Source organism: Arachis duranensis, chromosome 8 (genome assembly GCF_000817695.3).
Source record: "Arachis duranensis cultivar V14167 chromosome 8, aradu.V14167.gnm2.J7QH, whole genome shotgun sequence".
Taxonomy (NCBI): Eukaryota; Viridiplantae; Streptophyta; class Magnoliopsida; order Fabales; family Fabaceae; genus Arachis; species Arachis duranensis.
The window spans coordinates 40,208,572-40,236,489 of NC_029779.3; the positions used below are offsets into that span (position 1 = coordinate 40,208,572).

At 34.9% G+C, this 27,918-nt stretch overlaps 3 protein-coding genes and 1 pseudogene across 7 annotated transcripts; 1 reads left to right on the forward strand and 3 right to left on the reverse strand.

Annotated features, from left to right (window-relative positions):
• Positions 1 to 1,992: 1,992 nt before the first annotated feature.
• Positions 1,993 to 6,175, reverse strand: LOC107462844 (uncharacterized). Its single transcript, XM_016081522.3, has 3 exons — positions 5,920 to 6,175; positions 4,587 to 4,898; positions 1,993 to 2,351 (listed from the first exon to the last, which is right to left on the reverse strand). Exons 1-3 carry the CDS (start codon positions 6,051 to 6,053, stop codon positions 2,297 to 2,299), a joined length of 501 nt encoding a protein of 166 aa, XP_015937008.1. The 5' UTR covers positions 6,054 to 6,175; the 3' UTR covers positions 1,993 to 2,296.
• Positions 6,176 to 7,880: 1,705 nt separating this feature from the next.
• Positions 7,881 to 14,518, forward strand: LOC107462804 (FKBP12-interacting protein of 37 kDa). Of its 5 annotated transcripts, none has more exons than XM_052252561.1 (15): positions 7,881 to 8,320; positions 9,683 to 9,711; positions 9,825 to 9,864; positions 9,969 to 10,036; positions 10,681 to 10,748; positions 10,863 to 10,899; positions 11,218 to 11,305; positions 11,452 to 11,516; positions 11,619 to 11,696; positions 12,348 to 12,395; positions 12,551 to 12,604; positions 13,144 to 13,305; positions 13,500 to 13,569; positions 13,899 to 13,954; positions 14,224 to 14,518. In XM_052252561.1, exons 2-15 carry the CDS (start codon positions 9,685 to 9,687, stop codon positions 14,386 to 14,388), a joined length of 1,026 nt encoding a protein of 341 aa, XP_052108521.1. In that variant the 5' UTR covers positions 7,881 to 8,320; positions 9,683 to 9,684; the 3' UTR covers positions 14,389 to 14,518. The 5 variants fall into 5 exon arrangements, with proteins under 5 accessions (XP_052108521.1, XP_020985240.1, XP_052108519.1 ...); XM_021129581.2 differs by having other exon boundaries at positions 7,881 to 8,313; positions 9,535 to 9,711; XM_052252559.1 differs by having other exon boundaries at positions 7,881 to 8,313; positions 9,555 to 9,711.
• Positions 14,519 to 14,659: 141 nt separating this feature from the next.
• On the reverse strand, positions 14,660 to 17,841 carry LOC107462698 (uncharacterized; annotated as a pseudogene).
• Positions 17,842 to 17,850: 9 nt separating this feature from the next.
• On the reverse strand, positions 17,851 to 23,228 carry LOC107462793 (glycosyltransferase-like KOBITO 1). Its single transcript, XM_016081455.3, has 11 exons — positions 22,623 to 23,228; positions 21,857 to 22,006; positions 21,669 to 21,721; positions 21,398 to 21,506; positions 21,167 to 21,301; positions 21,035 to 21,079; positions 19,854 to 20,041; positions 19,625 to 19,766; positions 19,252 to 19,298; positions 19,072 to 19,159; positions 17,851 to 18,223 (listed from the first exon to the last, which is right to left on the reverse strand). Exons 1-11 carry the CDS (start codon positions 22,983 to 22,985, stop codon positions 17,945 to 17,947), a joined length of 1,599 nt encoding a protein of 532 aa, XP_015936941.1. The 5' UTR covers positions 22,986 to 23,228; the 3' UTR covers positions 17,851 to 17,944.
• Between the last annotated feature and the right edge of the window lie 4,690 nt (positions 23,229 to 27,918).

The following is a 27,918-nucleotide window of genomic DNA, read 5'->3' on the forward strand; positions in this document are numbered from 1 at the left end:
AAACTTTTATTAAAAATAAAAATTAAGATAAATTCTATTTATTCTTATTAGAAAATTATAAGAAAGATATTTTTAATATATCTTTTTTTATTATATAAAAAAACTTGGAGACTTTAAAAAACATATTTAATAATTGCTTTAATAATTTATTAACAAACATATGATTATATTATGGCAAGTAATTAATTAAGTATTATATATTCTTATAAGAAAATAATATAAAAGTACTTTTAAAGGTATCATTATCTAATAAATTAGATTTATTTTTAAAAAATTTTTATATAATTTTTTATAATTTCGTTATACATACAAGTTTTTTTTGATAAATAAGTCCAAACAAATTAATCCTAATCTAACAAAACTCACTTACATAATGTGCGCGTAAAATCACGTAATATAGGGACTCAATTGAAAAGAAAAAAGTATAGGGACCTCATTGAAAATTCGGTGAAACTATAAGAATCGGTAGAATAATTAAACCTTAAAAAAATAGCAACAAAGTATGATATCAGAAATTCAGTGGAAAAAAAGTTTTTCTTATGGAAATTGAAAATAAAAATCCTTATAAGAAAAGACAATTGATTGACAGCAATTGAAAGTAGACTCATTAAGATTACAGATAAAAAATGAAAGGAGATGAATGACAATGTCGGTGCAAACATACTCTAGGCACTGGTTAATTTAGTCTTATCATGTGTAGCAAAAAAATGATAGCAAAAAAAAAAATGAAATGCTCTCACCAAATTATACTTAGGGGTGACAATAAGGTAGGTAGGAATGGATTTTTGCTCTAGCCGACCCCATCTCAGATACTACAATAAACTGTATAACCCGTTTCACCCATACTAGGGGGTAGTAAAAGGCTCCTAATCCGTTTCGCCCTTGTCAATTGTCATCATTAAAATCTAACAAACAAAATTAAATTTCAAAATTTACATAACCCCGATTGCATACATAACATAAATTAAACTAAAAATATAAGAATGATACAATGTCAAACAACATATTATTAATCATTTTGTTATGTTATATATATATATACCGGGATGGGTAGGAGCGAGTATTCCAAAAAGTCAAAAACCTAACCATGCATCGCTAAAAACTTGTCCCATACCGGGTCAGGTAATTATCAGTTTTGATTGGGTATGACGGGTCGAGTGTCACGAGTTTGAATAGTGTTGTTGCTTATCAATCCTAATTATATGAAGTCCTTGAAGAGAAGACTTTATACTCTTCGAACGAGTAAATCTACATCAGTAATAGATTGCATCAACAAGTTAAATACACTATATTTCTAACTCTAGTAATTAGATTACAAAATAGCAGAAAATAAACGTATAGAGTTTTTACTTCAAAGTATACCAGATTTATATGATCAATTCATCATCAATTTAACTAATAATTTTTTTATTATTTTTCTTTTTATGATATGGCTGCTACAATTCTTGAAGAAAAATTCAGACACAAAAATAAAAGAAGATAGATTAGAAAGCTCAAAGTAAACAAAGATAATGTTGACCGAAGAGAGGGAGACCAAAAAGAGTATAGAGAAAACTTTAGAAAGATCAAATTCTTAAGAATGTGTTGCCAGTACCTCTTATAAATGAATTCTAAAGATGTCGTTTCGACTTTCCTTAGGCGTCAAATGACAACATTGTTTCACACTAGTCCAACACGACAAAAGAGTGCCAAATCATTACTATATTTGCTAAATCAATGCTGAAAACTGACTCGGAGACTATTATAATATCTAGAACTCAATCTCAAAAATCATTATAATGCAATTGAGATATGAGGAACCAAATTGATAAAAACGGTAAATATAAGAAACTACTATAGGAATTTATTATTTTATTCACGTGATTTACCCCTCCTCTCTAGTTTATAATAACTATCTTAATAACACGATCACTAACTTAACTTACTATTATGGTATGGCATGCTACTCTTATTCAGTTTAACTTGGAAATTTAGAAAAGCAGTGGAACATGATAATGTCGATGGCTTGAACACCTTTTGAATGCTTATGTTATAACAAAGCATCATATATCATTATATCATTATATCCTATATCAAATATGCAAAAATCTTAACACATTTGTGATTTGTTTGGTACAGTTCAAACATAAGGAAATAAACAAACTTCAAAGGCTATTCATAATAATACTCTTATACTCATAATAATACACATTCTTCAGAGAAGCAAACACCTCCAAGTTAGTAAAGTCCACCACTTCTTCAGGTACTAGTTTCTCCCCATAAATTCCAACCACTGAGCTTTATATCATGATTAGTGTCAACTGTGTTTTTTGACAAATAGCTTGCTCAAGTCTTCTGTAACGACATTTTTCCTGGAAATACAAAATGAGAAATTCATGAATATCAGTAAATATTTAAATTGAAGAAATAGAGACATTTGCAGCTTCTGGATTATCTGAAACTTGCAGATAAATATACAGCTTGGTTGTAGGAATAGGCTCTAGATAAATAATTTAACTCACCAACGACTCAAATTTAAGTTAGCAATACCAATAAATCTCCTTATGAACCATAGATTTATTTATGACAAAAGGTGGGAAAAACAACTCAAGCAAAGGGAAATTGGATGACTCTTTTAATGCTTGTTCTGAAAACGAATTTCTACCCAGCTGTGTTATCAAAGAACTCAATGAGGAGACAAGTTCTCTTTGACCATGTGATGATGCGGGATGCATTGCATGATCCACGGTCACTTTCTGACTTCATGCAGGATAAAGTTGGAAAAGCTGTCTGAAGAGGAGGCAACACTGGCATTATCGACAAATACAGATAGCAGAAAGTAAGTAGAAAAAGAACTTCAAAGATAAATCATGGACAGCCAAAAGGTTTTAAGTTCTTTCATGTATCTCAGGAGCAGTACTGTTTTGGATACAATTAGCTTAAGGAAAGAGAGGGGACTGCGAAAGCCCTTTGTATTCTCATCTGAGAACCAAACAATGTCATCTGGAGCACGAATTGCAAATTAGAAGTGAGAATCCCCTCGGATTCTATTTAAATCCTTATATTAAACCATTTGCAACTGCATTGTCATAAGATAAAACCACGTCCTCAAAAACTCCGGAAACCTAAACCCTTCTGCAAGTCCTAGTTTATTGTACACGGTCGAATTATTTTAAAACAGAAACCTAGGAATAGCACAGTAATTTCAAAAGTGTGTTGAAATATGCCAATTTTAACTAGGATAAATTTCAGTTACCTCCATTGAAATTTGTCCAAATTACATGGCGAATGGTAATAGAGTCAAAGTAATGAAGGGAGTGTGGAAAATGACTTTTGTTAAAAAAGATATATGCAGTCCATTTGAATTTTTTTAAAATACAATGGTTAACCTACCCCTATTCTCACCTCCTTATCACTCCTCTTCCTCCTCCACCAAACTACCTTCAACCTTGTCTTGTTCACTCCCTTTGAGAAAAGACACCAGACCCATATTATATGAGTAATACTAATTAGCATATCATTTAAGCTAACTAATGTGTGCAAATATCTAAATTGAACGTGAACAGAACCAAATGAAAAACACACTGGGCTATTTAACAAGACATTGAATAAATCAATATATCAAGGTAAACTTGAAGAATAACAAACTGATTAATAGGAACCTACAATTTGTTGATTGCATTTCCAAAATCAAATGAAAGAAAGGAATTAAAGGAAGAAGAAGCAACATGTTGCTTTTGCGACTTATGAGGGTAAAAGGTATCAACCATCTCCTTGCAAATCCACAATTCAGACCTCTTACAACACTCAAGATTCTTACTTTCTCATGGGATTTGCACTTCTTCTATTACCTAAATGATATGAATCCTGTTAACTTACGATACTCTTAGCACTCCATGATAAATCTCTTTATCTTCTAGACCTGACAAAAGGTTACAGTTTCTTGAATCCTCTGGTAGTTTTATTCGTAAATCATTTTTCCCACTTCCTAACTCATTCCTCAAATACAACTCTTTCTAGCTTGACAACCTATTTGCAAGTACCCTGATGTGTGAGCGGGGCAAATTCATAACGAAATTCACAACTGTTTCTCCACGTCCCAGGGCTATGATTTTATGGAACAATTTGTTTTAGTATCTTGGGTGACTCTTGGGTATGTCCTGCAACCTTAGATCAGTTAATCTTGACTAGTTTGTTGGTTTTTGTGGTAAAGGGGCAAAATCATTGTGGCATATATCACACCCTTGGAGTATTTCGTTTATGTGCAATTCTAGCATGCTCAATGACAAATTTTTTGACAAACAAGATTTATAGGATAAGACAAGAGATTTGACATCTATTCTCTATAAAGCTTCTGTTGAAAGATTGAAAAACAATGATTTGTAGATAACTTTTTTTTTTTTTTTTTTGAGAAAAATAATGACCAGGCCAATATATAATACATACAATTAATTTATTGAATGGATCAACTATTTGTTTTCAATAAGATATAAAAAAGGACAAATAAATCAACATAACTTCAAGAAAAAGTTAGCAACAAAGGATCGAAAAATCATCAAGGAGGGATTATCAAAAAACACAATAACATGTCACTGTTAAGTGCTAACCTTCCACTAATCTGAGGTGGAACCAGCACACCACTTGAAGTATCTGGAACATTCCTAGTATGAACCATGTTTCCTCGGGGAACTTTGCTGCGAACAGCAGAGGAGGCCATTCCATTAGAGTCTCGCTTACGTGAAGCATTTTCAGCTAGAGCAGCAGCAACTCGAGAGGAGTGGTCGCTAGCATTCATCAGATTAGTTGAGGCCGCAGGTGAATTGAGGAGAAGTGAAGCATCTGGCAGTTTCTCCACCAAAGGTGAAGATGAATGTGATAATTTTTCTGGCTGCTGATCAGATGTAGATCCAGATTTATTCCTACAATTCAAAATTGCACAATTAATTATTGATGAGAACAATGTTCATCAATACAGGTGAATTGTTTCTAGTTGCTACAATGATGAGTTGAAAACTACACAACCGCTCAATTGCCTTAAAATTGAAATTCTTTTTGCCAAAAACTTCCTTCTTTGTAATTTACCCAAAGGAAATCATCATATAAAATTAGAGCAAAAGATTGAAGAGAAAAGGGTTTTTAGAAAAAACATACAACATATGAAAAGTAAAGGGCAATCTGAATACTGAAATCTAACATCTATAAAAGACAGGTAGTTGAAAAAGACACAGAAGAACAGCTTCGGCGAGCATACGAAAATAATTTTATGATAAGTTAACAAAGCCATAAACCACCATGAATTCTAGCTAAACTCGAACCAAGTGCAAAGCTAAAGACCTCTCCAAAAAGTCTACTCATATACCATTTTGAGGAAACTGAGTTAGAAAGAGATAAGAGAGTGAAAAGAATCCAAAAACCCTTTTTCCTACCAGATTGTCCATTTTTCGAAGTTCCTTAACAGCAGCTTCTTATTTCTAAACTACACATACTCCCTCTGCCTCAATATCTGTAACACTCCCCTTGGCATTATAGTTTATGCCTGGTAATCATCAACCACACTCCCTCTTTTCTCTTTCCTTGTATAGATACATCAGAGACAGAAATATATAGTCAGAGGAACTGAGAAGGAAATTTTCTATTCTAGGTATTAGGAAATACAGCAATAGAGAAATTTTGTGACTCCTAAGCAAGAAAAAAATTGTGCCTCCGTCTCCACTCCACAACCAAGTTTCTGTATTCATTGCATTTCTCTCTCGGACTAAGCCTAATAGCACATGGAAATACTAATGTAACGCATGACGGTGAATGATAATTCAGAAATTCATCTCCCTGTCACTCTCAAAGTAAAAGAATATAAAACTACCGTAAGAAAAAATTAAAAAATAATAAAGCTACATCAATCAAATGCTGAGTTCAAAAAGAAGGGAAGAAGACCGAAATTACGGGTTGCGTTGAGGAGGTGGCGCCGCCGGTGCATCGTTTTGAGAAAGATGGGGTTTCTGATCTTCTTTACGTTCTTGTTCGGTGGGTTCCTCAACGTCGTCGTCTGAAGAAGAAGCGTAATCGACCAGCGACATTTTGCAGTGACCTCTTTTAGTCTCTGCTACTGCCGGCGTCGAAAGCTCAGTTGTTCTACCGCCTTCTGCCACTTAAGGCATTTACGTAATTGAGACAAAACGGTGGCTGTGATTCTCGCGTTGGGTCATTCGTGGCCTTTTTACCAATTTTCTGAAAGTTCGAACCGGGAACCGCTGGCAAACACGGTTTGGACAGAAGGCAAAATCATCAGATTTACAAATCGGAGTTGGACCGTTGAACCGATTGAAAATTGATCGGTCAAACCGAACTGTAATTCAATCAGTTTTTGAAATTTGGCAAAAACGTTGTGTTTTGAAATGCTGAAAAGGGAATTTTAGTCACCCACTCACTCCTCTCCTCTTGAGTTTCCACTCTCATTTTTTATGTCTCTAATCTCCGGTCTTCACTTTCACTCTCCACTAATGGGCAGAAGCAGCACTCACCTCGAGCTTCCGGCGCAACTTTTTTCTAGCCACCGTCGCCGTTGTAACTTCCGTGGAGCTAATGTCAACTAGCTTTGTTCGCGCAGTCACATTTTATTACGAAGTCAACTCGGTTTGATTTTTAAAAATTGCAATTACCGTCAGCGCCACTTTCTGTCACATAGTGTCTTTCCGCAGATGCCAGCTTTATTCGACCCTTCTATCCTTTTAGCCACTATCTTGCCTCTTACCAGCCACTGTCTCTGCCATCTCTTTATTTTTTCAGGCTTTCAATTTTTAACTCTAAGTATAAATTTTGTTTTTTGTAATAATAATTGTTAAAGCATTGATTAATTGTTGGTTCTAAATCTTGCTGTTGATTACTTGAAGCATGATTAATTGTTGAAGCATTGATAATTGATTAGTTGTTGGGTGTTAAACTTTACTGTTGAGGCATTGATTAATTACTATATAATTGATTAATAATTGAATAATTAAATAATTTTAGATAATTTTGGATGTTGTTTGTTGAGATTATTGGGTTAGAATGGGTTGCTTTGATATTGTAATTGGATTGTATTATTATTGGATTGCTGGTAGTTTTTAGTTATGGATGACAGTACCAACCAAGAACTACCTAAGAATAATAATGCTGAGAATAATTCGGCTTCGAATAAACCTTCTCTTCCCCCTAGATTTAATGATAGTCAATCAAAAACTTCTAATGTTCGAAAAAAATCGATCCTGCTTAAAAATATATTGCTTTACAAAATATAAATGGAAAATAACATTACCAATGCTTATTTTGTCTGAGTACTTTTAGGGTGGGGGACTTAATAAATGAAAAAATATTTGGCGAAGAATTGAAGATAGGGGGAGATATTAAGAAGTGTTCTAAGGTCCCTTATGATATAGAAAAACAAATGGAAGGTTTATTGAAAGAGGTTCAGAAAAGTAAAACTAGTAAAAAAAAAAGTAAGTTTTAATGAAAATGGTAGTGATGAAATTAAGGATGCAATTGACGAAACAATGGCGTAAGAACAACAACAAATTCCGAGGGTGTAGGTTTAGTGTCATTTCTGGTTACTGTTTTGGAATGTTTTTTAATGTTTGTTGTTACTTTGTAATTGTTGAGTTGAATAATTGTCAATTTTATGAGAATTGGACTGATCGGTTCAATTAGATTAACCGAGAATCAATCTTCTAGTCGGTTCGATTGGTTTCTAAAACCATCTTACAAAAATCAATAAAAAACTAATCGAACTGGTAATTAACCGGTGACCGAATGACCGGACCGGTTTTTGGGTCGGTTCATTCTTCCAAGTCAAAACGGCGCCGTTTAAGAAAAAAAAAAAGAAAACCCAGCGCGTAACACCCCCACCCCTCTCTCTCTCTCGCTCTCTCTCACACCCAGCAGAAAACCCTAATCCGCCAATTCGAATTCGAATTCCAGCCACCACGGCACCCATAATCCTCTCTTCTCTTCGAAGAACAGCCATTACCCACCATCCCCCTTCAGAGCTCAAACTCATCACCGAACCCTTCTCTCCCTTCTCTCTCTGTCGCCCTCTCTGTCCCAGCTCTCTCTGTCACTGCTCCTTGCCGTGGGTCGTCGCCGCTTCTCTGCTCCTCGCTGTGGGTCGTCGCTGTTTCTCCCCTCCTCCCCGTGCGTCGTTTCTGCTTCTCCCCTCCTCGTCGTTTCTGCTTCTCCCCTCCTTGCCGGCGTCGTTTCTGCTTCTCTGCTCAGCACCGTGTCTCGCCGTCGTTGTTTCTCCGTCGTTGCTTCTCTTCTTCGCGTGGAGTCTTTTGTCTCTGCTTCAACCCTCTCAGGTCTCAGGTCTCAAGTCTCTTCTTCTCTGCTTCAAGCCTTCAACCCTCTCATGTCTCAAGTCTCAGTCTCTAACTCTCCCTGATTCTATCTCCCTGACTCTATCCCTCTGAAATTTGAAAATTATTCTGAACATGCATATGATGTATTATTGATGATTCTGCTGAATTTTGAGATATTAATGTTTTGAACTTTTATTTGAATTCAGTCCGTTGATATTGAATTAATTCTGCTGAGATCGAGTTATAAATTCAACTGTTTAATTTATTAATTCTGCTGAGATTGATTTTTAAATCCAATATGTTGTATTTGTTTTGGTGAATTGTTGTTTTGCTGTTATTGATTCAAAATAGAAACATTGCCACAATTCTACATTGAATTTACTATATGGCTTCATATGATTTGGTTGAATTATGATTATAATTCTTAAGTTGGATACATATTTTGGATGTTTTGGAGAGTGACTTGATTGACTCGCAGGAATTCACATATGGGGGAGTTAATTTTTTAATAATTTTATTATATATTTAATTAAACTGGTTCAACCCGTTGAACCATTGAACCCTACTTAACCGGTTTAATTACCGGTCCGGTTCTTGCAACGCCGTGGGTTCTTGTGAACCTGTGATTGATGATGATTGATGACTTTGTCGTTGCTCATTGCTCACTGCTTCTTGCTTAACTTGAAAATCTTGTTAATTAAATTGAGGATTGATGACTCTGTCACTGCTCATTGCTCATCCATTTAGCGATTTTTATTTTTATCTATTTCTTTTTCATGAGAGAAGAATTTTATTAAGATGAAGAGAAAGAAAATGGAGAAAGGAATAACAGAACCCACTTTACAAAAAATCAAGAAAGAAATCATATTGGTCATATGATCTACACAATCCATGTATTTTCATGTGTTCAGAATATCTAAGCTGTGAATTTATCTTGTTACCAGGCCCAATATAGATGCTAATGGAAAACTGTTACTAAACCATGAATTCTTTGTCAAATGGTTGATATTTTTTGGGTTGGTGACCATGATAGGAAATACAGGGAAGCTTAGGATTAAAAATGGCTAAGTTGCATTTTTTGACCCATTTTTTTATTTGGAACTCAACTTTGGTTCCCAACTGTATCAATTGCACGGCCTCTCTGAGATAATATAATGGTGAAACAACAAAATGTGTTTTTATTTTTGGGTTTTTCTTTGGTAACAATTGTAATTGGAAACTTTCATAGGTACTTTCTCATGTTTTTAGATTGGTACTCCGTACTTGGTAGTAAAAGTGAAAACACTCAGTATAACCAAAACTAGTTCAGCTCCGTTCAGCTCAGCTCCCATTCAATTTCTCTCAGAATCGTAATTTATAGGGTTTTGTTTCTGCAGTTATGACTTCTCCTGCGCATTTTGACGATGTGAGTATTCTCTCTCCCTCCCTACCTCCCTCTCTCTCTCTCTCTCTCTCTCTCTCTCTCTCTCTCTGTTGCGTTTTCCTTTCAATCGCTCTCAATTCTTCCGAATTCCACAGGATTTTGATTTCGGAGGTGGATTCCCTGCAAGGCATTCAGGTTTCTTTTTGTTTGTTTAGTTGTTTTCGGTTTAGGTAACGGTGTTCGTTATCGAAATTTTAAGATGCGTTTGGTGGATTTTTATCGTCGTTTGTGTAATATAGGTAATAAGAGGCCTTTGCCGGATTACAACGATGAAGATTATGATAATGATCCTTTTGCGCCTAAGAAGGTACTCTAACTTTCACACTGTATCCATGAATTGAATTTGTTTTGCAATGCTAGCATTTACCACTAGGCTAAAAGCTAGAGGTGATAGATAGCTATGGTGCAGTGTTATTTCCTTGTAGTTTATTAGAATTTATTATTGGCACCGTGATCTGAGATATTAAGCTTATGGAATCCAAATGAGGGTATGCAAATAGGCATAGTAATAGAGGAAGACGTAGGAAATTTATGGATGAATGAAACTATTGAGAAGGAGCTTAGATTTTTAGGGCTTGTGTGAGATGTATGTTGTCCATGACTCTATACAATGGTATTGCTTGGTTCATGATGTATGACCCCAGCTAATGGGGATAGGACTGGTTGTTGTTTTTCTCTTTGCAGAGTTGAATTAAAGTTGTGGAGTAAGTATTGGCTTTGAGGAATGAGGTAGCTTGAGAAACATTGCTGTGTTTTTTCGCAATGAAAATCGGGGTAGTATAGTGTTATGGGGATGATTGTGATTTTTATTTGCTATTGTATTGATTGGTGAGTAAGGGAAGTTAGCATAGGTGAAGTGTGTTGATGTGTTTAAGATGGCTCACTAGTTATATGCTTACTTGCAAATGAAAAATACTAAAACACAAATTCTAACTGCAAATTGTAATGCAGACCAAATCAAAAACCGATGAGGTTGCTTCTGGTGTAACAACAGGAATGATCTTGTCACTTCGTGAGAGGTAGCTCATAGTATACAGCTTGTGTTAGACATTGTACACTGCCAGGATTGCAGTAAATTATTTGTGCCTAACCCTTCTTTTTCCTTTCATTCTTTCGAATCTTGTTATTGACAGCCTTCAGAACTGTAAGGATACACTTGCAACGTGCCAAGTACGTTTTCTTCCATTATTGGAATTTGCCCCCTCTGTTACCATTATCTTTCTTGTGCACACGTTATTGTCTAAATATTTATTATTCTGTTTTTTTTACTATTTTATTTATTTACTATCTGTCATCATGTTAAAAGTGGACTTTAGTTACAATTCATGTAATTTAAGAGATGAATTCATGATTGGTTCTCAATGGCAAGGCTTCATTTATAACTATTGTATTGTAACCATGTGGACAAAGTATTGTTGCAGCCTACTCTTCATAGTTAATTGTTTTTAAAAAAAAAAAAATCATTGACTTGATCAGTGAATTTTCCAGAATGAACTTGAGGCTGCTAAATCAGAGATTCAAAGTTGGCATTCTTCAATTCAAAATGAGCCTTGTGTACCTGCTGGTGCCACTCCTGGTTAGTTTGCTCCTTGTCTTTGGCATGTTAATTGTGATATACACCTGCATTTTAATTGTTCAAGTTTTAGTTCTTTGTACACAATTGCTTTATTTTTTTGTTATAAATTTATCCGTGAACTATTAGTTAACGTTTGTTGTTTCCAGAGCCCAAAATGTTGCTTGATTATCTTCAGGCCCTGAAATCCTCAGAAGAGTCTTTAAGGGAGCAGGTTTAGAATCTAATCTGCCCTTTTTTTCTGTTGATGTAGTTCACTATCCATTGATTAATTATCAATTATCGTTGACGATTGACATATATCTATTGTTATCAGCTTGAAAAGGCAAAGAAAAAGGAAGCTGCGTTCATTGTAACATTTGCAAAACGAGAACAAGAGATAGCAGAGTTGAAGGTTTCATGCTCAAAATAAGATTTTTTCTATAGCATGGCTGTATATGTGCAATTACATTTCTTTCTGACATCAACTTTGACCACCTGCGTAAAATTTATTTCCACCCTTTTAAGAATACTAACAAATTTACCCACTCTTCAATGCTAGTCAAGTTGTATTTCGTTAGCTATTTACAAGTGTTAAATATGAAAGTAGTTTGAAAGAGTGGCATTTTACAAAATATAGGGATATGAATTGTCAAATAACCTAACATCAGAGAAGTTAGTGTATTCTTTTAGATATTGTGGCTAGTATATTTTAACCACAAGGTAGGGTGGTATAATTTATCCTTAACACAGTGGACTTTCCGATTGAAACTTTTCATTTTATTCTCTTCATTAATTAAGTACTAGATAGGGTACACCCAATAAATTATCTTTAGTTTGGGGTTTTCATTTAGTAGTTTATAAGAAAGTGCCATTTACTTGATTAATAGTTGTTATTGATATGAAGATGAAACTATCACGATGCCCTGTGAATCGTATAATCTTACAACACCTTGTGATCAAGCTCAAAAAAGCCAGATATGCTTTTTATTCTATTATTATTTATTTATTCCTCTTATTGTTATCATGATCAAATTAACTATTTTATTGCTGTTTATAAACTCAGTCTGCTGTGCGGGATCTAAAAGCACAACTCAAGCCACCTTCAATGCAGGTATGATTATAACATGGATGTTAAGTGTGACACTCTAGATATACACTTTTTCCTGTGCAAACAAGCAGTGTTGCTCCTTAAAAAAACTGGAATACAAACTAAACCTGTGCAAGCTTGTCCTTTGTGCCTTGATATCTTGTGAATATAATTTTCAGGCAAGAAGGTTGTTACTAGATCCAGCTATTCATGAAGAGTTCACGCGTTTAAAGGTTTGTTACTTTTAATTAGATATTGACTACTGTATAATGAAGTTTGGCTATATGCAGCTCGATGCTGACTTGTATTGAATTAACTTTGGTCTATCTTTTACTTTGTTGGTGACTTGCACATGGAGGTGGTCAAAATGTATGTCACACCATGTGTTGCACCAAGAGGATTTAGTGTAAAAAAACATCTTATCTCCATGATTAACAGTGTTAATAGTTAGCAGAAATTGCGTCCCCTTTTCACTAGAGAACTTATTAAGAGACTTTTGAAAAATTGAGATGGAAGAATATAGACAGGTGTTGTATTTTAGGTATGTGAATAATTCTTTTGTGGAGGATGGATTTAAAGTATAAAAATAAGATTTTAAGGTGGCATATTAGAATAGGCAAGAGTCTTCTAATATTTTTTAGTGTATTCATAGTCGTCACATGTCCTCAATTCCAATTATATGTATATCTTCTTGTAATAATGTCAATTAGTGGTTACATATATTTTTTTTTTTTTACCTAACATGTTCTCAACTGTTCTCATCTGATGATAGAATTTAGTAGAGGAAAAGGAGAAAAAAGTGAAGGAGTTGCAAGATAACATAAATGCAGTAAGCTTTACTACTCAAAGCAAGATGGGGAAGATGCTCATGGCTAAATGTAGAACTCTGCAGGAAGAAAATGAGGAGGTTGGGAATCATGCTTCTGAGGGAAAGGTGCTGCTCTCACACCGCTTTATGCATATTGTTGTCACCATTTTCTCTCCATAGATGTACTGTGTTAGCACTAGAACTAATGTTACACTTGCATGTATTCACATAAATATAAAACTTGGTAATCGGTATTCTTTGTTTTGATGCATTGATTCTCATGTTATCGTCTTTTCCCCTTCTGTTTTCTTCCTGTGCAGATTCATGAATTAGCCATGAAAGTTGCATTGCAGAAGTCCCAGAATGCACAAATCAGAAGCCAGTTTGAAGGTTTGTTGAATGATATTCCATTTCATTATATTTTGGCTTTTGGATCCTTTGACTCATGTATTAGCTTTTCTAGGTACATTGGTAATCTTAGTTTCCTTCTTAACATATTGAGATATGGAATCAACAATGATATGTGTGTTGGCAGAATTAATCATATAAAATATATTATCTATGCTAAAAATATGTTGCGGATGGAAGATGCTGCCTTACGTTCCTCTTGTCTAAAAAGATGGATCTTCTGAGAGAAAAATATTGATGTATTCGATTACTTATATATATAATCTCACTGGAAATTAACATATAGCGTTAATCCTTCACACTGACTACAGGGTTGCAGAAACATATGCAAGGACTGACAAATGATGTGGAAAGATCCAATCAAACGGTTAACTTCTCCCTTCCTCCTTTTTTATTATTTTTTAAGGATTGCTATGCATGCCTAGTTATAAAATGCTTCATGCTTCATCTTATTTGTCAAAATTGGTGAAAACTATTGTTCATGAGGGACTTGGATGTTCTGATTTTTGTTTTGAACATGATGGTGTATTCATGTTATGTCGAGAGATAGACACAAGTTTCTTCCATGGTTGATTGTTTTAAATTAATAGTTCCAGGATATTTTAGGCGGAGACTAAGTGGATTTGTTTTGCTCAGGTTGTAATATTGCAGGAAAAATTACAAGATAAGGATCAGGAGATTCAAAAACTGAAACAAAAGCTCCAACAAAAGAATTTGATGATGGAAGATGGAAGATCGGATGCAGCAGAAAATTTTATTGAGTGTGATAAGCCGGAAGTACCTAAGGAAGCTGCCAACTAGTATATCTGACGCCAATTTTGCAGCAAACGTTCATTTTTTTTTTCCGATATTTAGTTTTGCCGATGATTGTAAATTTTATATAAAACATTATAACATTTTTCTTTAATTATTACTCTTTTTGCGATTACAACTGTTACTAATTACACGGGAGGGTGCGCAGATCTAACTTAAAAAAAAAAAAAATGTTCCCACAATAATTAGCTATTGCGGTATTGCTGCCTGTAAATAGCCTCTATACTCACTCTATAGAATGATAAGTAGAACAATAGTGCATTGGCAAGTGAGCAATATCTTTATCAGTTTCGACGAGGCCATTCCAAGCCTGCACTTCCAATGTTTCCAACAGGCCCTTGGTCGAAATGCCAAGCCCTTCTCCCTTCATTATTGTTAGATGTAAGCATATAACGTTACTTCAGTTAATATAAAAGATAAATCTCAAATCCTAAATTTAAAGAGATTATATGATAAGTTTATTCTTGCAATCACAAAACTGACTTTTTTTAATTTAAGCATGAAATAATGTTGCGCATGTTAGGTGAATCGTGAATGGCTTAATCCAAAACAAATAAATGCCGTCTAGTGGTATTGAACTATTGATGTATAAGCTTTGCGACATTGGTAGTTTCAAATCGCAGAACAAAACAATTATGAAAGAAATAGAAATTCTCGAATGTTTCAGTAAGTTAAAAACATTCGTAGACAGTAAGAACATACCTCCTTCCAACCCATGTTTTTGAGTAGTTTTCTAGCATAACTTCCAGATCCAAATGACATCTCCAAGGCCTCTGATGCAGCTTCTTGTGTACAGCTAGCACCGGGTGCCGATGTGTATCAATATAACTGCCCTCGGAATTCTTCTGTCCATAGCCCACACCAAAACCGCCATGCAAGTTTCTTCTTTCAGCAGCCCTCTCTGTATTTACATCTCATTTGCTGCCATAGTTTTTATAGATAGACATTAATACCCTTAACCATCCATCACACAAGAACTAATTGTTAGATTTCAAAATCAGACTACAAACCTCGGATGCAGGGGCAGAATTTGGCAACATAGACGAATCCTTCTCTATGAGAATTTCACGTGAAGCCAAAGCAATTCCTTCCGCAGACTTTGAAGGACGGCAGATCTTTCTCTAAGATGATAATTTAGGAAAATCCCAATCTTCGTAGAGTCATAAGTTGATAGAGAAGCCACATATCTGGCACTAGGATTTCGCAATCTGTACATTTGTCCTGTTAAAAGAACAAGCAGCCATATTCAGTTATAACAATTACTTCTGGCACTATCATTTTACTGAAATTACTCCATTTAAAGTGAAATTTATATGTCAAGTCCAAATGAAATATATGATAACATTACATCTCGTGTATTTTCATAATAGTTCATGTCTCCATGATATGCAGAAAGCTAAGTAATAACAAATAAAAGTGAAAAACGCAAACCTGTTTTGACTCGTACGAGATGTGATAGGGGCAGATCGAAATTTTCCTCCCCCAGAAGGGATAGATGGATGCCTCTTTGCAGAATGATTTACAATTCTTCCAACCAACCTAGCCGCTGTGTCTTTTCCATCCTTTTTGGATCCTTTAACCATTTCCCAATCCCACATGTCCAAAACTGGAAACTCCGAAACCAGATCTGTTTCTGATTCAATGACTTGACCATATTGAGCTCGCCAATTCTCTTCGTCTGATAGGATACCTACAACAGCATTCAGTATTAGGCATATGAACAAAAAGAGGCAAGTAATTCCAAGTTCCAACCATGTGATAAAAATTCAACTGCGAATTCATGCAGAGAATGAAAAACACTTGATAGAACACTCAAAGCAAACTAGATTTGCTGAAAACAAAACAAGGAAACAAGCTAATGTTAGGCTATTTGATTTTTCACGGAAATAAGCAATTGATAGTTACTGACTTACAGTATACTTAGTGCACAACATAATGATCTTTCTACAAATTACTTCTAGGTGTAAAGAGAATAGATAAAATATCAAACCTGGTAAATTACTATATCATAAAATACGATATATGTTGTTGAACTCTGTCAATATAATATTAAGCTTACAAGCACACATCTGTAACATACCTTCATCTGTGGTACTTGCATCAGCTGTGCCATTTAACTGATTTAAGTCCTCGGCATCTGGGATCCACTCACCCTCTTCCAGTTCATAAGTATCGCTGTAAGCTATACCTTCATCAACTGGCCCTGGGATCCACTTGTCACCCACTTCACAAGTATTGTCATTAACCATACATTCAGGAAACAGATCATTTAGAAGCAGGGTAGTTCTACATTTTTCTAAGTTAAAAACGTCAAGGGGGTATATGACAAACCATCAGCAGATCCATCATCTGTTTCCAAGGGCACTGTCATTTTATCAGCTGTGCTATTCTCTGCTTGTAGCCAGACAAGTAAAGATCAATAAGCGTGTCCTCTAACCTGTACATAGCAAGATGAATAACGTCCTTGGGATCATTTTCAATGTATAATCATTTCAATGGAATAAGTTTCTTGAAGGTACATACCATTCAGATGGTGGCGGAGGAGGGTTTTCAATAGTTGGAGTGCTCACAGAATTCACGAGATCTATTACAAATACATCTACTTAGTTAACTGTCGTCACTCATTCATTACCACTACATGCTTGAAACACGTAACGTTGATGCTCAAAGAGTAATAGAAATCACTTGTCAAAACATCAGCAAACTCCAAACGCCTTTGAATCTAATCAATTTGCCCTTCAAGCTTAGATGTCCTTTTATGAAAATAGTTGTATCTAAAACGCACTAGCTTAATACGGTTTATGTAAAAAAGACGAACTCAAATATGAAAAAGTAAAGTAGTTCAAGGACAAGAAAGTTAAAACTAAATCAAGAAGGGGGAACATCAACGATCTGAGAGCATGGAAACGTCAAGATCAGAGACAAAAACTACACCTTAGCTTGAGCCTTCAAAGTTGTCATGGGACTACATCGTCTTCCCTGAGCTGCCTAAACTCAGATATAAATCATTGAAGCTTATAACTCTTCTACTTACAAAGTTACAAGTACTTCATGCCCTGTCGGGACCATGACATAGAATATTTCCACAACTTACCTATTAATATTATCATTCACATAAAATCCCAAATATCCCTACCATAATATGGAGAATGTTCATGTTTAGGCCTGGACGTTTATTATTGCCACAGAAAGACAACCTTGACTTGGAAAAATCCCAAAAATTAGAAGAGAGGTGTTATAAATTTAGTTATTATTCTTTTTAGGAATGTGTTTATTGAGTGCAAGTCATGTCGGGTCATGAAAATATACCACGATAAATTTCAACCACAAATGTGCTCAGATCCAACATAAAGCAACCATTTATCATACAAAAATAATTCACACATTTACAATCAAGTCTTACTATTGTATGACAAAAAATAGATTAAAAAAAAGAAATCCCACAGAGAATGCAGCAAACTTGCTCTTCTTCCGCTGCATATGATTGGACATAGTATATATATAGATGGAAGGGGAAGGAAATGGTGTAAGATTGATCAAGACTTCAAGAGTGAGAATAGGGCTCATTATCTTCTACTTCTGGTGGAGACATTGGCGGAACAGCCATTTCATGAAATGCAGCAGATTCAATATCCAGAACTCTCCTTGCGGTAGCTTCAGATTCCAAGGTCCTTACAGTCTTTCTAGGGAGTGATGCAGAGGCATCAGCTCTTGATGAGTTGCTACTATCGATAGAGAGCAAAAAATTCTCTTTGGAAAGTGTTGGCGCAGATGCAATAACTGAGCTGAAGACCCCAGATTCCCTCAAACTTTGTATTATGACCTGAATGTGAATACGTTGGGAAAGCAACTTTATGTTATAAAGATATATAAGGGGAAGAGAACAAATACAATTCATGTAGTATTATTTTAGTGGAAATAAGTTCTTAATTGTTCTAAATGCGAATTAACTGTGATAAAAAAGAATATAGATCTTCAAATTAGATCACTTTCCAAATGCTGACATATTAGTGTTAGTATCTTCTTTCTTTTCATATGACTCTGTTACATATCCAACGTATGGTTTTGGAGAAGTAATGTGTTAAGTATCTAAAGAAAGTGGGAAACCACAATTAGAAGCTAGCTGATAAGGGGGAAGAACCACTCTCCTTATATGCAATATCAAGCATTGCATACTACCGGATGTGAGACTTTGAGCACCCCATAATACCCAAGTCCCTAACATAATGTGTGCTAATTCTGATAGAGAGAAGAATGAGAATGAGGATTCGAGACTTCGAGTAGATCATTCAGGAAAATAGACTAGAATCGGGCCCTGCAGGGAGGTAGTCTCTTGGAAGGTAGCATCTTACTATCCCCCTTTTTCTTACAATAAATAATACACTCATCTCATCTCATCTCAATTCTCTGCTATATTCTTCTAATTCTGCTACTGTTCTAACTATTTCTGCAACTGTTAGTCTGTTTCAGTAGTTTTTCTACTTCTATAATTGTTGAGGTACCAGGCTATTACAGATTCTTTTCCATCTCATGTTCTATCGATTTCTGCAATTTTGGTCTGTTTCTGTGGTGGTTCTACTTCTAAAATTGTTGAGGTACCAGGTTCTAACAGATTCTTTTCCATATCAAATATAAGATCCAGTTTTTTGAATAAATAATGAATATGCTTACCATGGGAGTATATATGCGAGTCAATATCCCCTTCCTCAGCAGTTTCAACTTCACGTCTTTATCACCCCACACAACGTGCTCATTATACCTGGAGTAGGAAGCAAAAACTAAATGATTTTGGTAGAAAAAGCAAAGGAGATGGAGAACATGTGTAAAAATCAAGAATTTAAGCCAACATACCACTTCAACATTTCATCCTCAGTTGCTGTTGAAGCAATGATGAAAGCCTGAAATTTATATGGCATAAATGGATATTTGCATGGAAATTTCATTCCAGAATATACACCTGATTCTCATAGCTGGGGGGAAAAAAATGGGAGCACAGAGCAGAAGGGTCCAACAATTGAGGGAATTAAGAGGTGTGATTTTTTCCCTATTTTTTAGCAACTAGAATCTGTGACGATTGGTCAACCTTAAGTTCAAACTATAGTAATCTAATTATATACTGCACGGGTAAGACAAATCCCATTTTTTCCCCAATATTCAACCAAGTGGTTAAGTGGACAGAAAAGAAAGTAAAAGAATAAGGTGGAAAAAGAGTTCATGAACTCACAGATCTGTCAAATTCCAACATGAAGCATCTTTTTACATCTTCTTTGGTAGGTTTGCAACCACAGCGATCACGTCTGGAAGTGAGGTCTGAGAATTTAGCATATGTGTAATGCAAAACAGCAGCCTCCTCCAACTTGATCTCACTAGCATAATTCATGAGAACATCATGGAATTCATAAGTGAAAAAACATCAAGGGGAGACATAAATATAAAGAATCAACAGAACATACTTTGGGGATTTCATGTAATTATGCCATCTGTGTGCACCATTTGGACGAAGATGATCTTGTATACGGGCAGCTGATTTACCATTTCCGTAAGTCAGAAAGTAGTTTGGATTCCCACGTACAGAATCTTTGTAATTGCCAAAGTATGTATCTTTTGGAAGATGGTCATAATTCTTCTTAAACATTGATACCTGAATCAACAGATCAGGAGAAAATGGAGATAGAAGTATCAATGCCAAAACTTGCAACTGCATTTATAAGGAAACCAATACATGATTTATCGGTTTCCTCTTTACAAAGTACTGCTCAATTAAAATCTAAGATTACAAATTCAGTAATTTAAAATTCATTCCATTGCACAATAATTGGTTGAACCGTTGAAATCAATCTATGCCTTTTAAATCTGGTCAATAATTGTTGTTCAGTAATGGCTACAAGGTTCATTGACGCATTAAGTTATGACTATTACAGGTGATTGTTAGCTATGCTAAAAGTTCAGGGTGTTCGTGAGTGTGAAAGTGGAAAGGGGTAAGTGGTACCTATACAGTATACCAGTACTGTGTATAGTAAGGTGTAATAGCTTCGTACCACATATATTAAGACTAGGCATACGCACCAGAATAAAGACAGAAAGTGTAAAGAGCAGTTGTATAGAGGAGAGAGTTGAAGTGAGCATGAAGAAAGAACAGAGGAGGTGGAAGGCATCAGGGTGATACCATTCCAGTCTCTGTGAGAGTATTAATGGAAGAATCAAACACAGAAAAAGTAGAGAACAAGGTAGCATTAGAGAAGCTACCACTCTCCTAAGGTCCTGCCCAGTCTAAATTCCTCCTTCCCTCTTCTAATTCCCTTCACGTCTCTCATATACATTCTCAACTCTCTCCCCTATAATAGAATCGTCCCTCACTCATGCCCTCCCCACTAACTTTTCTTCTGCTGTATATAAAAGGCAAGGGAGCTATTTTACGAATATCTTCTCTAACTAAATTAAGTGATTCTTTTCCCTCTACTAAGCCTTAAAAGTAAAACCAAATAGAAAAATAGATCTTCATGATTCCAAAAGTCAAAATTCCTTTTGTTATTCAGTGATTCTACAAACTCAGGTACTCCAAAGGGTTCTTTGTTAAGTAATAAGTAGAACAGAAACTTCTGGCAAAGGACTATGTATAGCTTCAGCAACTTACCTCACTAAAAGGTTCTTTAATATCATCTCGCTCAACACTGCTCTCCTGAAAACCATAGACACAAGCATTATTACACCACTGAAGTTCTTACCAGTTCCATGAAGGAAGCATGAACCAGCAAATTCTACTCACATAGTTGGGAAATATGACCATGTCTACATTTCCTGGAACCTCAAGAAGCAACTGCCTCAAAGAATACTCTCGAGCACCCGCTGGGTGTATTAATTCATCCGTATCAAGGTGAAGAATCCACTCCATACCAGCATCCTGATGTTTAAACGTGGAAAATATTGTGTTAATTATCTAAAGTAGGCACCAAATGATAACAACTTTTATTAAACAGTGTGTGCTGCAAAACCATACCCTTGCCATGACAATAGCCATCTCCATATTGAGGGATTGCTTCACAAAAAGTTCGTAATTGCATGGTTTATAAAAGAAACCTGCTAGCCATGTCTCGTTCCAAATTCGGCTGATGCAACCAACGATGTAAAGAATAATAATAACAAAACTATCTTAGAAGCTGAAGATTTAGGGTCTCTCAGGAATTGAAAAATCTCAAGAACAATCTACAATTTGTAAACTAAAAGAAATAAATTCAACAGATAAGAGTTGTTAAGAAATTGGTAAAAACCTCTTTGCTTGTTGCTCTTCCAGCTCCTTTGTTCTATATACAACCTTGACACCCTGATGAAATAAGATAACCAAATAAAAATAATATATTATTAAGGATTAGAAAATCAGAAAACAAAAATAGATCCAAAGACCTGTTCTGGTTCTGATATATGGATAAGGTACCAACTACCAAGTTAGTTAACTTACCGGAATTGATTTCAGGACCTTTGATACTTCAGGAGAAGCAGCCTTACCCTCCACAAAGAGAAAGAAGTTCGTCACTCCAATGACTTTATGATAAAACATCCAAGGTAGAATCTGTTCTAGCCCTGCCGATGTACTAGTCGTAATACAGATCTGCACATCAAGAATTAAATGCAGTTAGATCAATAGCAATGCTTTCAAGAAATTTGTAAGATAAGACAAACAGAGTTCTAAACAATCTTCCTTTTATACTTTGTTGATAACAGGATTTCAGAAGCAAAACCAAAAATCAACAACTAGCAAGTACCAGCAAATTACAACAATGACAAAGATTTCAAATTACAAAACAACTTATCAAACATAGATATATAGCTTAATGCATCATCACTAACAGAGATCATCAGGATTCATGATGTACTGTGAGCGATGTACAACACAACAAGGATAGATCCAAATTGTTTATCCATGAAACAATAATAAATGAAAATTCCCCGCGTTTCCCATCAAAACAGAGCAAAAACGGACACATCACATGATTAAATGAAACAGCAAAAGCAAAAACACCTTTAAATAGTTCAAAATTTGAACTTTGAAGTGATTGAGAACTACAAACTCAACATGTACCAAACCCTAAAATCAAAACTAGTACAGTACCAGGTAGCCAATCTCTTCAGTTGGAACTGGAAAGTACAAAAGTTTAGTCAAAATAGGCATAACCCAAACCAAAATATAAATCACGGAAGTAAAAAAGGAAAAGGAAAGAATGAACCTTAGGTTTGATATTAGCGGCATAGTCAAGTTTCCAGTTGTGGTAGTAAGGGAAGGAGGGGGAAGAGGTGCGGCCAAGATTAAGACAGTCGGAGGCGGAGGAGGAGTGTGAGAGGGGGGAGAGAGGAGAAGGGTCTGCCATACCAGGGAAGTGGTGAGAACCAGGAGGGGACAAAAGGGAAGCTGGATCTGTTATGCCACCTCGCCATTGGAGGACGAATGCTATGGCTGCCAAGGAAACTGGGAGGAGGGTGAGGAGGAGAAGAATCTTGGAGAGGAAAGAGTTGGAAGATAGTGAGGCGAAGGAGGAGGAGGAGGAAGGGTTACTGCGGAGAGGAACGTGGAGTTGGTGGTGGCTCGGCATCGTTGATCGACGGTGGTTGGCACCAGAACTAACAGCTTACCCGTCACATAAGCTAATCGTGAGTCGTGAGTCGTGACTGTGACTCTGACTATAGCTTCGAGGACGCCAGGACGGTGATAGATTGAATGCTAAAGTTAGTCCAAAATTTTAACCTTCGAATCAAGTTGCTCCTATTTTTTCTTTTTTCAATTAACTTGATATTGGATCTTTTCTTACGTGCATCTTGTTAGTCCTTTACAATTACAAACACCAGTTTTATTGTTGTTAATGAATTGCCAGCATGGATGATTTGTGATCAATTGCTGCAATTGTTATAGCTTACGTAGAGGATGATATCAGATTATTTGGAAGAAGAATGCTGTTTTGGAGAGAAGTCTATCCATCTGATGGATCTAATCTATTATATAAAAATTTAATTTTTAAACTTAACTATAACACTTAATATTTTTAAAAACATTTTTTAATAGGTACTGCTAGGGAGCCAATGGCCTAAGCATACAATGTGTACAATTGACTAAATCTTTGGTTTATGAATAAAATGAACATCACTCATACTAATCAGAATAATCATCCGGCATGTTATAAAAAGCTAATTTTGGAGTTCACCAAGGTTCGAACTCATGACCTTCCGGGCTCTAATATCATATCATGAAACTACTTATCCCAAAAACATAACCTGACAGGACAATATAACACTAATAATCATATCTCTAATACTTTCTAAACCTCTATTGTGCACATTGTACGCTTAGGCCATTAGCTCCCTATACTTTCTCTTTTTAATATATTTTTTAATTTATTAAATATAATTATTATGATAAATTAATTATATTAATTAATTAATTTAATTAGATATTTAAATATAATTAATATTAAAAAAATTCAAATCAGTCCTTATTTACTTTCATATTTGTATAGTGTAGGTCACTTGTTTATGTATAAATAACGTATTTATGCGAATTTCTCTCCTTCTTAAAAAGGACAAATTGCCTCCTGAACCTTTAGTAAAATGATGCTGTTCCATAAAATGGGTTATCATCTGGTGGTTCAAAGTTCTTTAGGATTTTTTTTTCATTCTTTATTGTCTTTATTGTGTGTAAAAACGTGATTTTCTCCTGAAAAATATTATGGCTACAGAAGGCAGAGATTCTTCTTTACGAACTGTGGAGGAAAGGAGTGGAGCTTAAAATAATTTGTGATAAAATCCGACTCTAAGTTTTACTGGGAATATAAAAAAGGTAAATCAAGGCAAGAAAAAGATTCATAACACTATGTCATTGTGACACATATATAATATTGTTTGAATCTATTACATAAAGAATCCGAACATGCTTTTTTTTTCTTGCTCTTATTTTAAGGTAAATCTTTACTTTGGTTGTTTTTCAAAATTCATTGCCGTTATGATGAAGTATTATTTATTTTAGATCGCAACTCCATATTATAAATACTTTTCTTAACTTAATGAATATGTTGGTTCATATACACATAAGCTGATGTTAATTAGAATGAAGTGGTTGATCCTTTAAAAAATATGAAAGAAAAATTGGACTTACCCGAAGCAATGAAGACCAAACAAAAAATTCAAAAATCATTTGGAAGTAACACTAAAATGTAGAATCGTGACCACATTCTTACTTGAAATTATATTTACAATTCTAATTTCATCAATTTTTAGTGGATTAAATTGAGAAAAATATACTTTGGTTTAAGGCGTAAAATTATGTAAATAAAAGACAATTAATATATTATGGCTGAATTTCATAGTTTATATGAAGATAACAATTCATGTTATGGTGCTAAATTTAGTGATGTTTAATTTATTTCTTATATTGTTATTAAAATTTAAAATAGTAGATTGAGATATTGTTATATTGTATTATATACTCATTAAATACTAAATATGAAATTAACAATTTAAATACTCAAATTTGTGACACATTTAAAATTACACTCCAAACCATAAGTATTTCATAAAAGTTGAAACTAAAATATAAATAGATCCATAGTTTCACAAATCAGATTGTAATACCCTACCACGCAAAGTCTTATGCTATAGTCATAAAACTAAGGTAGAAGTTATTACGACACCTAAAAATAAAATTATATATATAATATATATTATAGGTAAAATGTGTTGGGAATAAGACACCATTCCTCCTTGAGAAAACACCTTTGACAGAGAAATAAAATAGACACAATCACAACACAAGAATTTAACGTGGAAACTCCAATTACCGGAGAAAAAAACCACGGCCGCTGTCAAATGACAACTAGAGAATATCACTATGTGAAAATTGTTACAACACATAGACTTCTTTCTCTCTAACACCGGTACCCCAATACATCCATACTCTCTCAAAGCAAATATCTAACTACACCTCACAACACTCTCTAATCAAAGAGTATAGAGGAAAAGAAAAATCAGATATAAGCTTAAAGTATTTCCGACTGGTGCAAAAACAAATGGAGAACTTAGCCTCATATTTATAACCTAGGCCACCCACTCCATTTGCTATCCTAAGCAATGTGGGACTAATTCAACCAAATCCTAACAATCTCCACCTTGATTGAAATAGTTACACATCTTCAGCTTCAATTGTCAACACCGACAATTCTTTGCTGCCATTGTCTATACCGACAATTATAGTTCATAGAACTATCATACTCCACCATGAAAGTATACTCACTTGGAACCACTCTAAGCATTTCGCCTTGGTACAGATCGAAACCTTGCTGAAAATTCATGGTGCAACTTCCAAATTGGCTTTTCCTGGAAGTTCTTCAGCCATCGACCTAACTCTGCCACACACCTTGCATCTCAACGCCAACCAATTGTGGACCCGATTGCCACAACTTATCCTTATCCATGGCAGTGCGATAATACCATGAGGATACTTCTTGTCTTCTACGCCTTGTGCAAATCTGATTGTATCAACACATCCTTGACTTGTATTTGCCACAAGCCAAAATTGATTCTTCCATCAAATTTCTCTATTTCAAGTTTCACAGCACTTGAATATCCTGACATTGTTGCAACCATATACCGGAATAGTATAACTCAACTGTAGACCGTGCACTAGGAAGGGTCCTCAGGAAAGAGAGGTGGGTCACAATGGACACACTTAAATACCAAGTCTTTCCTTAGCCAGAACCTTTTTCAAACTGCACTCTCACAGAGTCACACTGCCTTCCAGCAACAACAACAGCAACCAAAGATCAACCTCAAGTCACAGGACAAAATTCTTTTCTGATGTGGAAGGTCAGACTAGACTGCAACCACTTCTCAAGGGGGAATGGTGTCTTATTCCCAACAAGTGGTATCAGAGCAATAAAATAGACACAATCACAACACAAGAATTTAATGTGAAAACTCCAATTACCGGAGTAAAAAACCACGGCCATTGTCAAATGACAACCAGAGAATATCACTATGTGAAAATTGTTACAACACATAGACTTCTTTCTCTCTAACACCAGCACCCCAGTACACCCACACTCTCTCAAAGCAAATATCTAACTACACCTCACAACACTCTCTAATCAAAGAGTATAGAGGAAAAGAAAAATCAGATATAAGCTTAAAATGTTTTCGACTGGTGCAAAAACAAATGGAGAACTTAGCCTCATATTTATAGCCTAGGCCACCCACTCCATTTGCTATCCTAAGCAATGTGGGACTGATTCAACCAAATCCTAACTCTCTTAACAAAATGAATATAGATTCGAGAAGTTTTAAAAGAAAGTTTAAACAATAAGTCGCAAAAATAAAAGTGCATCGCTCGCGTGAATGCAAACCGAGAAAATAGAAAAGGATAATACATAAATATAAAAAGTAGAATGTCAAGACTCAAGAGTTACAATTTTCATGGTATAATTATGTTTATAAGCTTTAATTATATGTCAGAAGTTCTAGTATTGCCTTTGTTTTTTCCAAGACATTATATGTTAGATATGTGTGCACTATTACCATGTTGAGAACCTTCAGTTCTCACCCCATACGAATTTTGTAGTTTTCAAATGCAGGACGTGAGGCTCCTCACTGAGACATGCTAGAAGCTTTTGATTAGTGAAGATCCTTATCTTTTGGGACTTTATTTTGGTTATATGTAATTATATAGATACTTATTATCTCCACTTATTATATATGTGATGTATTAACTTCCTCTTAGAGGCTATTTTGGAGAAACAGGTTCTGAAACTCTGTAGGAGTCTCAAGTCCTACATCTGAAAATCATAAAATTTACATGGAGTGAAAACTAGAGATTCTCAGCATGGTAACAGCGCCCACATATCTAACATATAATGTCCTAAGAAAGTCGAAGACAATCTTAACACTTTCAACATATAATTAAAGCTTATAAACATAAGTAAATCATGAAAATAAAATAGGCAACTAGCTAAGGATAGATTATCTAATACTCCCCAATTCAATTTCTCTAAACTTCTTAACCACTATCAGAATCAAATATTAACCTATAATATAATTATATATATGATTTTATTTTTAGGTATCGTAATACCTCACTACCTTAATTTTATGATTATAACAAAAGATTTTATGTAGTAGAGCATTATTACACACATCATGAGTGTTTTTGCAACTTCAAACTAAAATAAAGGAGCTTCTAACATGTGGAAAGAATTTTTTGGTTCTTTAAGTACCAGGATAATTTATCGAATTTTAGAAAATTTGGTGGCTCATTTTTAATATGGCAATTCATCATAAACTTCTATTGTCATATAATCACAACGTATGTCCCACACAAATGCTTGAACAAAAGAGCCCATTTTTATCATCCGCAAGAGTCCACAAATCATACTACGTATCAATAATTATATTTCTTGTTAAAATTAAAAAAAAAAGTTGTTGTAGTAAATTTTATTAAAAATATATTATTATATAATACAACTTTTATTTAAATTCTTGCAAATA

Coding starts and splice junctions, on each gene's coding strand:
- LOC107462844 (XM_016081522.3), bottom strand. CDS start 6,053: ATGTCGCTGGTCGATTACGCTTCTTCTTCAGACGACGACGTTGAGGAA. Junction 4,899..5,919: donor CCACCTCCTCAACGCAACCC/GTAATTTCGGTC, acceptor TTTGAATTGTAG/GAATAAATCTGGATCTACAT. Junction 2,352..4,586: donor CCACCTCAGATTAGTGGAAG/GTTAGCACTTAA, acceptor TTGTATTTCCAG/GAAAAATGTCGTTACAGAAG.
- LOC107462804 (XM_052252561.1), top strand. CDS start 9,685: ATGACTTCTCCTGCGCATTTTGACGAT. Junction 12,396..12,550: donor TCAAGCCACCTTCAATGCAG/GTATGATTATAA, acceptor TATAATTTTCAG/GCAAGAAGGTTGTTACTAGA. Junction 13,955..14,223: donor TGGAAAGATCCAATCAAACG/GTTAACTTCTCC, acceptor TGTTTTGCTCAG/GTTGTAATATTGCAGGAAAA.
- LOC107462793 (XM_016081455.3), bottom strand. CDS start 22,985: ATGCCGAGCCACCACCAACTCCACGTTCCTCTCCGCAGTAACCCTTCC. Junction 20,042..21,034: donor TTAAAGAACCTTTTAGTGAG/GTAAGTTGCTGA, acceptor CTGTTGATTCAG/GTATCAATGTTTAAGAAGAA. Junction 19,767..19,853: donor AATTACATGAAATCCCCAAA/GTATGTTCTGTT, acceptor GAATTATGCTAG/TGAGATCAAGTTGGAGGAGG.